This window comes from Crinia signifera, chromosome 9, assembly GCF_055691185.1.
Source record: "Crinia signifera chromosome 9, ASM5569118v1, whole genome shotgun sequence".
Taxonomy (NCBI): Eukaryota; Metazoa; Chordata; class Amphibia; order Anura; family Myobatrachidae; genus Crinia; species Crinia signifera.
The window spans coordinates 14,680,494-14,694,006 of record NC_139225.1 but is presented as its reverse complement, the minus strand read 5'-3'; the positions used below and the strand labels follow the sequence as shown (position 1 = coordinate 14,694,006).

Genomic DNA, 13,513 nt, shown 5'->3' with positions numbered 1-13,513 from the left:
GCTTGGGGGGGGTCTGCGTGCCCAGGTGGCTGTCCAATCTGCCCCACCCTTACACTGGCCCTCTGATCGTCCCCACCCTATAACTGCCCCTCCGATATGCCCACCTTATAACTGTCCTTCTGATCTGCCCCACCCTAACACTGGCCCTCCGATTTGCCCCACCCTACTGATCTGCCCCACCTTATAACTGTCCTTCTAATCTGCCCCACCCTTACACTGGCCCTCTGATCGACCCCACCCTAACACTGGCCCTCCGATTTGTCCCACCCTACTGATCTGCCCCACCTTATAACTGGCCCTCTGATTTGCTCCACCCTACCCCTACGATCTGCCCCACCCTAGCACTGGCCCTACGATCTGCCCCACCCTATAACTGGCCCTCCAATCTGTCCCACCTAACACTGGCCCTACGATCTGCCCCACCCTATAACTGGCCCTCCAATCTGCCCGACTCTATAACTGGCCCTCCAATCTGCCCCAGCAAGCACTGGCCCTTCAATCTGCCCAATCCTAGCACTGCCCCATCCTAGCACTGCCCCTCCGATCTGTCCCACCCTATAAATGCCTCTCCGATCTGCCCCATCCTAGCACTGGCCTTGGTGCAAGTTGTGTATATAAGATATGATGGCATCCCAGTGTAGCACCCCTGTACTGACCTGCGCTCCCATAGCCCAGGCAGCTAGCACGTGCCTGCAGTAGTTGATGGTCTCCGGTTTCATCTTGGAGTCGCAGGGCCCGCTGTAGTGAGGGATAGCGTCATACTCATCGGCGCACTGGAAGACCTCAATGTGATGGACTATGGCCTCATGGCCTCTGGTGATCACCGGTTCATACTGCGCAGAGGGACAACCACAGGTTACAGGGACTGTATTGGGGCTTAATATCTATCCTTCAGTATTCTGCTAATGTGGCACCCATGACATCACTCCAGTGAGTTGCAGCAGCGACTATTGGTGAATGCCGGTCTGCGCCTTTATGCAGATGCCGCATCTTCTCCTCCTCTGGCGCACATCTGTGTGGCAAAATGTGCAAGGTCTGTGGCGCCCATTTTTACCCCTATATGCTGTAATACCGATTACTGCGTCCTCATACGTCGCCATCGCCCGCACCAAAGCAACATCACTCGGGGTACCTCTGGCCTCACTTAACCTCAGGGACCGGGCCAATAACTAGATGGGACGTTTACATCGTTCCCTCAGACAGAGCTGAGTCGCCTGACGTTCCTGCAGCAGAGCTGAGCACTTTCGCCTGTCGTTCCTGCGGCCGAGCTGAGCGCTGTCGTCTGATGTTCCTGCGGCAGAGCTGAGCGCTGTCGCCTGACGTTCCCCGGGCTGGATTATAATGGGGGCACAAGGGGTCAGTGCCCCTGGGCCCCCCTCTAGCTAGAGGCCCCTGTGGTTGGCATGTATTTTTTTTTTTAGCTAAAGGTTTTGTGCATTGGAGCGGGGTAGTGCTGCAGCTTCACCTATCTGCCAATGTGACAATGATTAATGGTGCTGAGCATTGGGAGCCAAGTGTGCAGTGCATTACTGGGAGTTGACTAAGTCCCATGACACTTTGCACCAGAGGGCAGAGGCTGAGACATTTGTGCTGAGCTCTGATTGGTGGAGCTCATTACATGCTTCTCAGGCTGGATAACAGCAGCAGCCTAGTCATGGGAGGGTTTTTAATCAGAGGCAGCACTGGGACTGTGAGGTCTCCTACAGAGTAAGGTGCAGAGGGAAAAACACAGGCTTTTCATGTGGCATGTATGTATGTATGCATGCATGCATGCGTGTGTGTGTGTGTGTGTGTGTGTGTGTGTGTGTGTGTATATAGATAGATAGATAGATAACCTGCAGTTACCCATTGACCAAGCTTATACTGCCTTTACTCTGTGTTTTGACAGTGTAACATTCCCCCATGCAGTTTGTGGCCAGTAATGACAAGTGCAAGGGGGCCCCCCGGTCTAAAGTGCCCTGGGCCCCCCGAAGGCTTAATCTGGCACTGGACGTTCCTGCAGCAGAGCTGAGCGCTGTCATCAGACGTTCCTGCGGCAGAGCTGAGCGCTGTCGCCTGATGTTCCTGCAGCAGACCTGAGCGCTTTCGCCCTGCGTTCCTGTGGCAGAGATGAGCGCTGTCGTCTGACGTTCCTGCGACAGAGCTGAGCGTTTTCGCCTGGCGTTCCTGCGGCAGAGCTGATGGCTGTCGCCTGACGTTCCTGTGGCAGAGCTGAGCGCTGCTGTCTGACGTTCCTGCGACAGAGCTGAGCGTTTTCGCCTGGCGTTCCTGCAGCAGAGCTGATGGCTGTCGCCTGACGTTCCTGCGGCAGAGCTGAGCGATGTTGCCTGACGTTCCTGCGGCAGAGCTGAGCGCTGTCGCCTGAAGTTCCTGCGGCATAGCTGAGCGCTGTCGCCTGACGTTCCTGCGGCAGAGCTGAGCGCAGTCGCATGGTGTTACTGCAGCAGAGCTGAGCGGTCGCCTGACGTTCCTGCGCAGAGCTGAGCGCTGTCGCCTGACATTCCTGCTGCAGAACTGAGCGCCGTCGTCTGATGTTCATGCGGCAGAGCTGAGCTCTGTACCCTGACGTTCCTGTGGCAGAGCTGATTGCTGTTGCCTGAAGTTCCTGCGGCAGAACTGAGCGCTGTCACCCCTGAGCGCTGTCACCTGACGTTCCTGCGGCAGAGCTGAGCGCTGGCGCCTGACGTTTCTGCGGCAGAGCTGATTGCTGTTGCCTGAAGTTCCTATGGCAGAAATGAGCGCTGTCACCCCTGAGCGCTGTCACCTGACGTTCCTGCGGCAGAGCTGAGCGCTGTCGCCTGAAAGTCCTGTGGCAGAGCTGAGCGCCGTCGCCTGGCGTTCCTGCGGCAGAGCTGAGCGCTGTCGCCTGGCGTTCCTGGCTTTGTTGCGCTCGCCATGCTGTCTGAGTCCGGTCAGTCGGGATCCTGATGTCGGGCTGATGACTGTCGGGATCCCGACTGTCGCGACCATATACCACACCCGATTGCTGCTATGTCAGGGAGTCTCATGCGGAATGCAGGAGGGTAGTTAACAACGGGAGAGACTATGGGTGAGATTTAATAGGATGAGATATTCAGAAAGTGAGAGATTTTGGAAGAAATCTCCAGTTTTTTTAAAGCGGCAATCATCTACACTTCAAAATCAAACTTTGCAGGGTAAATGATTGCCGCTTTAAAAAAAAAAAAGAGAGAGAGAGAGAGAACCTGGAAAAGGTCTGGTTTGACCTCTTGACGGTGTAGTGACATTTGTTTTTGTGAGAGGAAATACCTTTTTATTGTGATTATGGGGGAAATTTACTGAAGGAAATTTGTAAAAAAATAGGTGTATTTGTATCCAGAAATACACTTATTACATTTACTATCCCGAAAATACGGCAATTCGTATTCGTATTGATGTGCTATCAATACTAATATGAATTGCCGTATTTTCGGGATAGTAAATGTCAAAAATAAGTGTATTTCTGGATACAAATACACCTATTTTTTTCAAATTTCCTTTAGTAAATTTCCCCCTATATGTTGGAGTTTTTCATGTTTTTTTTTTGTCTGGAGTTTTTCATGCTTTTTTGAATAAAATGTATGCTGACTTTTTAAGAAAAGTGGATTGTGCTGCCTTTTGGACATTATCAATGAATCATATGTGAACATCCTAGCTCAGGGCTGGGCAATTGCAGCCCTCCAGATGTTGAGGAACTACACATCCCAGGATGCTTAGCATTAGTTTTGCTATGTGGCCATGCTGAAACTGATGCAAGGCATGCTGGGATGTGTAGTTCCTCAACATCTGGAGGTCCGCAATTGCCCAGCCCTGTCCTAGCTTGTACTGAACCCAAGGTTTGAGCGCTGCGAGAGGCCTTTAAAAAAAAACACACATACATAGGCAACCTGTGTCTCGCCAGCTGTTGTGAATATACAAGTTCCAGCATGCCTTGCCACAGTTTTAGCACCCCCTAACAGCAAAACTGTGGCAAGGCATGCTGGGACTTGTAGTTTCACAACAGCTGGAGAGCCACTGGTTTCCTACGCCTGCCCTAGCGGTACCAGGCACTAACGCGGTAGATATATCAGTGTTACCATGACAATATGATGCTTGGAGAACTGAGGCGGGAGCTCGGTAATATAACACCAGTAAGTCGTTTCCTTGTCCGGGATGAGAACGCCTGGGGCTCGGACATCCATTGTTATGACATCATTGGGCAGGGGGGGCATGTTGACCTCTGACTTCAGCAGCTGGACCCTCTGCAGCCCCCGGTGGAGGGTGGAGATATTGATAGCAGACAAGGACTGGAAGGGTCTCTCCAGCAGGGCGTAGATAATGTGCACAGTTCCGTCCTGCAGAATAGGAACATATAGGGAAAACATGATCAAGCTCCAACATGGGCTGCCAAGGAGTAGCTGGCCCACTGACGGACTGGCCCATAGAGTAACAGGGGACATCCCTGGTGGGTCACATGGTCTGGAGGCCCCACCCCTTCCTTTAATGGTATGCGATCGATGGGTTGACACTAATTAGGTTGAAACTTATAGGTTGACCACTATTGGTCGAAAGGCCATAGGTCGTCACGTTAAATAGGTTGACATGTCTTAGGTTGACAAAGAGTTAACACAAGCAATAGGTTGATATAGAAAAAGCCGACATGAGTTTAAATTTTTTTTTTCCAGAACAGGTATTGTTTTCACACTTTACTATCCACGTGGAGATAGGGGGAGATTATAATAATGCGAAGCGAAGCGAGCCACCCGCGGGGACGCAGTACACTGATACGGTGTCTATGTCGACGTAAGTTGACATAGACACCAAAAACCTGTGAAAAATTAATGTCCTCCTTTTTCATGTTGACCGGTTCCGTTGACCTATTGCTTGTTTCGACCTTTCGTCCCTGTTGATCTATACCATGTCGTCTTTTGTAAGGTGTCAACCTACGTGCTGTCGACCAATAGTGGTCGACCTATTGAGAGTTGACCTAAATTGGGTCGAACTTATGACCCATTATATCCCCCTCTAATGTCAGTTTCCAGAGAGAGCATTCAGAGGACACATTGTATAGTGTTATAGTTACATGGGGCCGGATTCTCTAAGCTTCAAAAGTGATAAAATGGAGAGTGATAGACAGACAGCCAATCAGCTCCTGCCTGCCATGTCACAGACTGTGTTTGAAAAATGTCAGCCAGGAGCTGATTGGCTGGCTGTTTATCACTCTCCTTTTTATCACTTTTGAAGATTAGAGAATCTGGCCCAGGGTCTCTAATGGGCATTCAATCCTCTGTGGGGTATAGTCTCACCCTGTGGAGCTGGCTAAACCCTGTAAACATTGGCCCCTACCGCTGCATCTGCCATGGTGGGCCCTTCATACCCGAGTCCAACACTGACTGGGCCCTGGGCTCACAATGGCAGGAGGACCACGGACGGTGTATTGTGCCCCCTCAGATACAGCTGCCCATTTAGTGTCCACCTTGGACTAGGCCACTCCCCTGTGTGCATGCCCCTCCCCCATTATGATTACTGAGGAGGTAGGCCCCCGAAGAGTGTGGTTATAGCCAGGACTGGTACCCAAGGCCCACACTGTAATACCTCCATACAATGCCTCATCATCATCCTCTTCCACTGCCAGCCCTAATAATGTGCCTCACAGCGCATGATCGCCTCCGTACCTCGATGAGGTAATCCCTGGGGTCACAGGTGGAGAAGGGCCGTCTGAAGACCAGGTAGAGACCCTCTGAGGCCTTCCGAGCCAACAGCAGCTGGTAGTCCTGGTGGGAATCCATATGAAGCTGCCCCTGTTCATCGCTCCAGGCGTCCTGAGCATAAGAATGGGAGGGTGAAGATACAGGGCAGGGTATAAAGGTAACCTACTCACACAGGTGCACCTACTGCGCAGGTCTCCAAGAGCTGCATTTACCAATGTGATAGTCACCTCTGATGCTCAAAGCTAACGCTTCGAACACTAGGAGATGTAGCTTCATATGCTGCCAACTGATGGCAGTGTTTCAGAGTCACACAGACACTAGACATATATATATATATATATATATATATATATATATATATATACACATACATACACACACACAGAGTATATAAATGATATATAGAAGGATAACTACTCCTCACCTATATGTGGTGAAGTACCACCACTGGCCACTAGATGGATCACATTATTCCTTTGTAAAGCTCAGAGTGAAAGTAAAAACTGTCACAGCTTAAAGTGAAAGTACCTCATAGAGGTTTTTAACTAGAATCTCAGGGTGAACAAGCTTACCAGGCAAAATGCGGACGTCCTGATCCTGCACATGGGATTAGGACTCTGCACAACACTACTGATAAGTACTGCGAAGGGCGTAACTACCATAGGTGCAGGGAGTGCAGCTGCTATGGGGCCCAGGGCTCAAAGGGGCCCACCTTCCCTGTCAAAGAGACATATATCTCTTATATATTTGCCCAGATCTGTCACTCTGTGACTGTGTGTATAACGCTGGGCGGAGTCATAGAGTGACAGATCGAGTAGCCTATCAAATCGCAAGAGAAGGAGATACCCATGTGATGATCACACACACACTGCTGTATCTACAGTAACTACATACATGCTACATGCACACCTCCCAACTGTCCCGCCCCTCCCGCGGCCAGCAGTGTCCCGCTGCGGGGGGGGGGGGGCAGTTGGGAGTCCCTCCCAATCTTACAGAATAGACGCTGTGCGCATTGGTCTATTCAGCGGGCGGAAATGGGGTGTTGCATAATTTGCATAAGCCGTACCCTTATTTGTATACACTACGCCCCTATTCTTCAACTGAAAAAGTTGGGAGGTATGCTACATGTCACTGCCCATGTGATAATCAAACAGAGAATAGATGACAGGGAACATGCTGGAGGAGAGGAGCTGACACAGGTGAGGGACAGCCGGCTGCTGGGATCAGTGTGTAGTTCTGTACTACAAATCATTCCATTCCCCACCACCCTGCTGCTAGAGACTACAAATCCTGGCATGCTGTGCAATGAAGGGCGGCCTCTGATTGGCCGGATGCAGCTTGCCTATGGACCATGCATGTGAGAGAGGAAGCTCAGCAGCAGCACTGTCCCCTGGCATGCAGCAGCTATGAAGAGGGGTGAGCATTATCCCAAGTGATGCCCAATACTGAGCACTGCAGCCTTCCCCTGCTCTGTGCCTCCTCTTCTGCTGCCTGTAATGTACCCTAGCACTACTGATTTTTATATATATATATATATATATATATATATATATATATATATATATATATACATACATACATACATACACTTTAGCACTACTGATATATATATATATATACACACACACACACACACACACACACACACCTTAGCACTACTGATTTATATAAATATATATCTAGCACTACTGAGTCATAGAGTGACAGATTGGGCAGCCTATCAGCTGTGATGAGCAAGAGAAGATGTATCCCGAGCCCCCCCCCCCCCCCCTGATCGCCCAGCTGTATCCCCACTTTCCACCACGCTCCCCCCAGCAGCATCCCCCGCCATCTCTCGGCTCATTCTATCCACAGCTATCCGCCCATGAGAGGGCCTAGAGCCGGCACCTATCATGGGCGGTATGCTGCCTGTGACCACGTCTGAGTGGCAGCCGGCGCCGCTCCCCGCTCGGCCATAAGTGCATGGAGGGGAAGCAGAGCACAGAAGCGTACAATACATAATAGGACTTCACACCCCACCTACACCACCCACAGTATCCCCGCACCCACCACCCCACCCACACCAACCCCTAACCACCTTCCCCCACCCATAGCCCCTTGCACCCAACACTCCCCAAGCAATAAATACATTCACAGGTTAAGGGGGCGCAGCCCCTCACGATGGTGTGAAGAGCACCCGTAGGGCGCGATGAATCACCTAGTGTTATATATATATATTTAACCATTTGATGGTACATGGGGCCCTTACAAATGTTTGCTATGGGGCCTGCAGATATCTAGTTACGCCACTGAGTTCCGCTACAGCTCTGGCATTCTGGGGGTGATTCATTAAGACTTGGTTTGGCCCCGTTCCGATGGGGCGGAGTCTGCACATGCGCGTTTTTGCCCCGCCGCCTCTTCGTCCGATTCAGTCGGGGGTGCAGGCGTTCGGTTGAGCCTCTATGAGTACTCATCCTCTTACAAGGAAAACTTACACTGACTACAGCAGTCTAATACACTATGATTTACTATTAGTTCGGTCATTGTAATCCACATGCCCTAAAGATTTGATACTTTTGGTTGTATTGAGGCACGAGGCACCGGTTCTGCCTCATTGTCCAATACCACGTCATTTTCCTCTTTATGTTATTTCTATATGTTGTCAGTGTAAATATTTGTACCTTTGTATGATTAATGACACAGCAGTACTAAAGTGTGTATCAGGATAGGAGTCATCCAATACCATTATCAACCACTTTTATACAGGACTGCTTACATATTTATGTCCCACCATTGCTGTGCAGGGATGCGTTCATTTGGTCTACAGCATTATGGTAGTCATTAGGTCGACACCATTAGGTCGACATGGGTCTAGGTCGACATAAAAAAGGTCGACATGGTTCGAGGTCGACAGGTCGTTAGTTCGACAGGTCATTAGTTCGACAGTGTCTAGGTCGACAGTCAAAAGGTCTACATGGGGGTTTTCAATGTTTTCTGAGCCGACATGTGCCGACAGGCGGTATTTCATGCCCTACCATCCACTAGGGCGTGGTGGGAGAATAAAATAGTGTGCCGAGCGTAGCGAGCGCAGGGGATGCAGTGCACTTTAAACTGTGACCATGTCGAATGTGTTGACATTCAGGTTAAAAAAAACTGTGGAAAAACCCATGTCGGCCTTTTCACTGTCGACCTAGACATTGTCAAACTAACAACCTGTCGAGCCAATGACCATTCGACTTAGAACCATGTCGACCTTTTCCCATGTCGACCTATACCCATGTCGCCCTTTTCCCATGTTGACCTAATGACTGTCGACCATCATGCTGTAGACCAAATGATCCCAACCCGCTGTGCATACTGAGTTATATTTCATTTCTTGAAATATTGTGCAACATCGTCCCTGCTGGTCTCTAAAACACTGCTGGCAGAGAGTGCAAATACATCTCTTTCTCACACATGCACAAACACAGAAGGTAGCAGACTAGCTTTCGAAGCTTTTGCTTCGAGCTGGCTTACTAGTATTGATATATGTTATCATTGTACTGTATATGCACAGAAATTGCAGATTGTCTGTAACGTGGCATACACGCGGGGTGACTGAAGCCCCAGGCGAAGCAATGTAGGTCCGGACAGATCGCTCAGCACACAGAGATGCTCCTGTGCGGACCAGTGTTCCCACCACTAGATTTTGTAGTCAGGAGATGGCGATGCAGGGGGCTGCGCATTGCCATGGCTATGGGTTGTACACACGGGCGATGTGTGCTTACTTTCCTGTCAGATCGCTATAATAGTCCTGGAATTGCTCTGTGTGTACGCCCCATAACGCACGCACTGCATTGTGATATGTGTTGTATAAGGATCGGCGATCACAGATGATGTGTACTGTCCTAGCATATGACCATATATTCTCCAGTACAACAATTCAGTGTGTGTCTCTTAGCATCTGTTCTGAAGAGTAGAAGGATCCTGCATCTATTACTTACATAAGGGGCCTCATCTGTTGCCCCCTTCACACTTCCTACAGAGCCTCGTGTACCTGCCACATCGTGCACCTGTCCTCCCACTCTGCAGCGTATGGGAAGGATATAGAAAAGTAGGGCAGACTCCATCCTACAGCCTGTAACTCAGTACAAGGCAAGGAGCTCGTATCCATCAGACTCCAATCACATATACACCAGTGACATCACTAAGACGCACTGAGTTCTGACTGCCATGCATGTGGTCTCCTGGGGCCAGTGACATCACTAAGACGCAATGACTTCTGATCGCCGTGCATGTGGTCTCCTGGGGCCAGTGACATCACAAAGACGCAATGACTTCTGATCGCCGTGCACGTGGTCTCCTGGGGACAGTGACATCACTAAGATGCATGCGCTCACCCGGGGCCAGTGACATCACAAAGACGCAATGACTTCTGATCGCCGTGCACGTGGTCTCCTGGGGACAGTGACATCACTAAGATGCATGCGCTCACCTGGGGCCAGTGACATCACTAAGACGCAATGACTTCTGTTCGCCGTGCATGTGGTCTCCTGGGGACAGTGACATCACTAAGATGCATGCGCTCACCTGGGGCCAGTGACATCACTAAGACGCAATGACTTCTGATTTCCGTGCACGTGTTCACCTGGGGCCAGTGACATCTCTCAGATGCATGCACTACCCTGGGGCCAGGTGTGCAGAACTCACTCTGAGGTTCTCTATTCTGTGTTTCTTTGTCTGGAAATATTTTATTAATATTGATCAATGAAATAATATAATTCTTATTTTCCTGCATGTTGTAGGTGATCCGAACCTTATATGTCTTCACTAGGCAGCGTATACAGGAACTAGGCAGCATAAACAGGAACTAGGCAGCGTATACAGGAACTAGGCAGCATAAACAGGAACTAGGCAGCATGTACAGGAACTAGGCAGCGTGTACAGGAACTAGGCAGCGTGTACAGGAACTAGGCAGCGTGTACAGGAACTAGGCAGTGTATACAGGAACTAGGCAGCATAAACAGGAACTAGGAAGCGTATACAGGAACTAGGCAGCGTATACAGGAACTAGGCAGCGTGTACAGGAACTAGGCAACGTATATAGTAACTAGGCAGCGTGTACAGGAACTAGGCAGCGTATACAGGAACTAGGCAGCGTATACAGGAACTAGGCAGCGCATACAGGAACTAGGCAGCGCATACAGGAACTAGGCAGCGTGTACAGGAACTAGGCAGTGTGTACAGGAACTAGGCAGCGTGTACAGGAACTAGGCAGTGTATACAGGAACAGCCGTGTGTAACATGATGGCAGCTTGCTGTTTGCTCAGCACCCTGGACAGCTCCGTTCTACGCCACCCTGTGCTGTAACAAGTCATATAGGTCAGGGCGTGATTCTGGTTGATTTGCAAAAGCAAACTCCCTCTTTAATGAAAAACACCATGCTGCACTGCAGGTGGGGCAGATGTAACAGGTGCAGAGAGAGTTATATTTGTGTGAGCTATGTTGTTTCTGTGCAGGGTAAATACTGGCTGCATTATTCTTACACTGTCATTTAGATTTATTTGAACATCCCCCACCCAAATGTAACTCTCTCTGCACATGTTACATCTGCCCCCCCCCCCCTGCAGTGCAGCATGGTTTTGCCCATTAAAGAAGGAGTTTGCTTTTGCAAATCAACCAGAATCACCCCCCATACCCCAAACATTGTGTCCAGGAACCATGGGGTAAGGCTGGGCACTAGCAGGGGTATAGCCCTCACTTCGTATATAACCCGTACCCCGTATGTAACCCTATTTCTGTATATAACCCTCACCTGTATATAACCCTTACCTGTATATTACCCGTATATAACTAATCATTGCGACATCCTGGGAATGATTCTTTGCCACGTGGCTTACGAAGAGTACAGTTTGGTCGGCCACTGAAAGGCATCACTACACGCAGCATCTACCAGGACAACAGCTACATCTTACCCCGAAGTAGGAGTTCCTTCCGTCGCTCCACAGCACGGCCAGATCAGCTCCTTCAAACTCGCCTCTGTCTGACATCCCGAAAATCATCCCAAATGTAAGATCTTTGATGAGGATCTGGAAATATACAACCTGCTCCGTGTAACTGACGTTCCAGAAGAGCTGGAGGGAGCCCTGAGGATCCAGGGGGACGGTATACGGGAACGGGCTGCTCACTGGGGACGTTCCATGGAGAGACACCAGGAACAGTGCCAGGAACAGGCCTATCATGGTGAAGTAGATGGGGACCACTTTCCTCATCCGCAGCTGGTAGAAGCTGCAGGGTTTGCTCTCAGCCATCTGAGTAGGTGACGGAGGGGCGCAGAGTTGGCGACCGACTCTTATACGGCCGCTCCTGACTGCAGGTTGTGTCAGCAAAGGTTCATAATTACATTTCCCTTCTGCAAATCTGATTGTGCTCTGGGCCCTCAGGTCATACAGGCCGGATTGGCTGCCAGACACTAATGGGCCCTAATTCTAGTTCCACATGCAGGTTATGTGCCTGTGACATATCTAATAGACAGCTGCTGCCCAACCAATATCCCCACCTGGTCACCAGCATCACCACTACAGGTCAGGGGACACCACAGAGAATGCGGTGAGGGCCTGTGACTGAACGATTGCATTCTAGAAAATGATAGACGGAATCTGATTGGTTGCTACGGGCAACATCACCATTTTTCACTTAGAAGCATTCCCATGGGAATGTTGCCGTATCAGACAAGGATGAGTGGAGGCAGCCGGGAATGTTTCAGTGTCAGGCAGGGGCAGGGGGAGACAATCGGGAATGATGCAGTATCAGACAAGGGCGGAGGGAGGCAGCTGCTAGGAATGTTGCAGTATCAGGCAGGGGCGGGGTGAGGCAGCTGGGAATGTAGCAGTATCAGGTGGGGGGAGGCAACTGGGAATGTTGCAGTATCAGGCAGGGGCGGGTGAGGCAGCTGGGAATGTAGCAGTATCAGGCAGCGGCGGGGGGGGGAGGCAGCTGGGAATGTTGCAGTATCAGGCAGGGGCGGGGAGAGGCAGCTGGGAATGTAGCAGTATCAGGCAGGGGCGGGGTGAGGCAGCTGGGAATGAAGCAGTATCAGGCAGCGGCGGGGGGGGAGGCAGCTGGGAATGTAGCAGTATCAGGCAGGGGCGGGGAGAGGCAGCTGGGAATGTAGCAGTATCAGGCAGGGGCGGGGTGAGGCAGCTGGGAATGTAGCAGTATCAGGCAGGGGCGGGGAGAGGCAGCTGGGAATGTAGCAGTATCAGGCAGGGGCGGGGTGAGGCAGCTGGGAATGAAGCAGTATCAGGCAGCGGCGGGGGGGGGAGGCAGCTGGGAATGTAGCAGTATCAGGCAGGGGCGGGGAGAGGCAGCTGGGAATGTAGCAGTATCAGGCAGGGGCAGGGGGAAGGCAGCCGGGAATGTAGCAGTATCAGGCAGGGGGTGGCAGCTGGGAATGTTGCAGGATCAGGCTGGGATGGGGGAGGCAGCCCGGAATGTTGCAGTATCAGGCAGGGGCGGGGGGAGGCAGCCGGGAATGTTGCAGGATCAGGCAGGGATGGGGGGAAGCAGTCCGGAATGTTGCAGTATCAAGCAGGGACAAGGGGAGGCAGCTGGAAATGTAGCAGTATCAGGCAGGGGGAGGCAGCTGGGAATTTTGCAGTATCAGGCAGGGGCGACAGCTGGGAATGTAGCAGTATCAGGCAGAAGGAGGCAGCTGGAAATGTAGCAGTATCAGGCAGGGGGAGGCAGCTGGGAATGTTGCAGTATCAGGCAGGGGCGACAGCTGGGAATGTTGCAGTATCAGGCAGGGGCAGGGTGAGGCAGCTGGGAATGTAGCAGTATCAGGCAGGGGCGGGGAGAGGCAGCTG

General features: G+C 51.0%; 1 protein-coding gene across 3 annotated transcripts in view; it reads right to left on the bottom strand.

The window, feature by feature from the left end:
- Window positions 1–13,513, bottom strand: part of DBH (dopamine beta-hydroxylase) — a 50,592-nt gene that overhangs the window by 27,030 nt on the left and 10,049 nt on the right. For 2 of the 3 annotated variants that reach the window (XM_083161111.1, XM_083161112.1), the window contains exons 2-4: window positions 5,652–5,798; window positions 4,074–4,331; window positions 657–833 (exon numbers count right to left, since the gene is read on the bottom strand). In XM_083161111.1, coding sequence (XP_083017237.1) covers window positions 657–833; window positions 4,074–4,331; window positions 5,652–5,798 — 582 coding nt within the window. Of the gene's footprint in view, window positions 1–656; window positions 834–4,073; window positions 4,332–5,651; window positions 5,799–11,620; window positions 11,957–13,513 lie in introns of those variants that run through there. The other variant, XM_083161110.1, reaches the window with a different exon arrangement.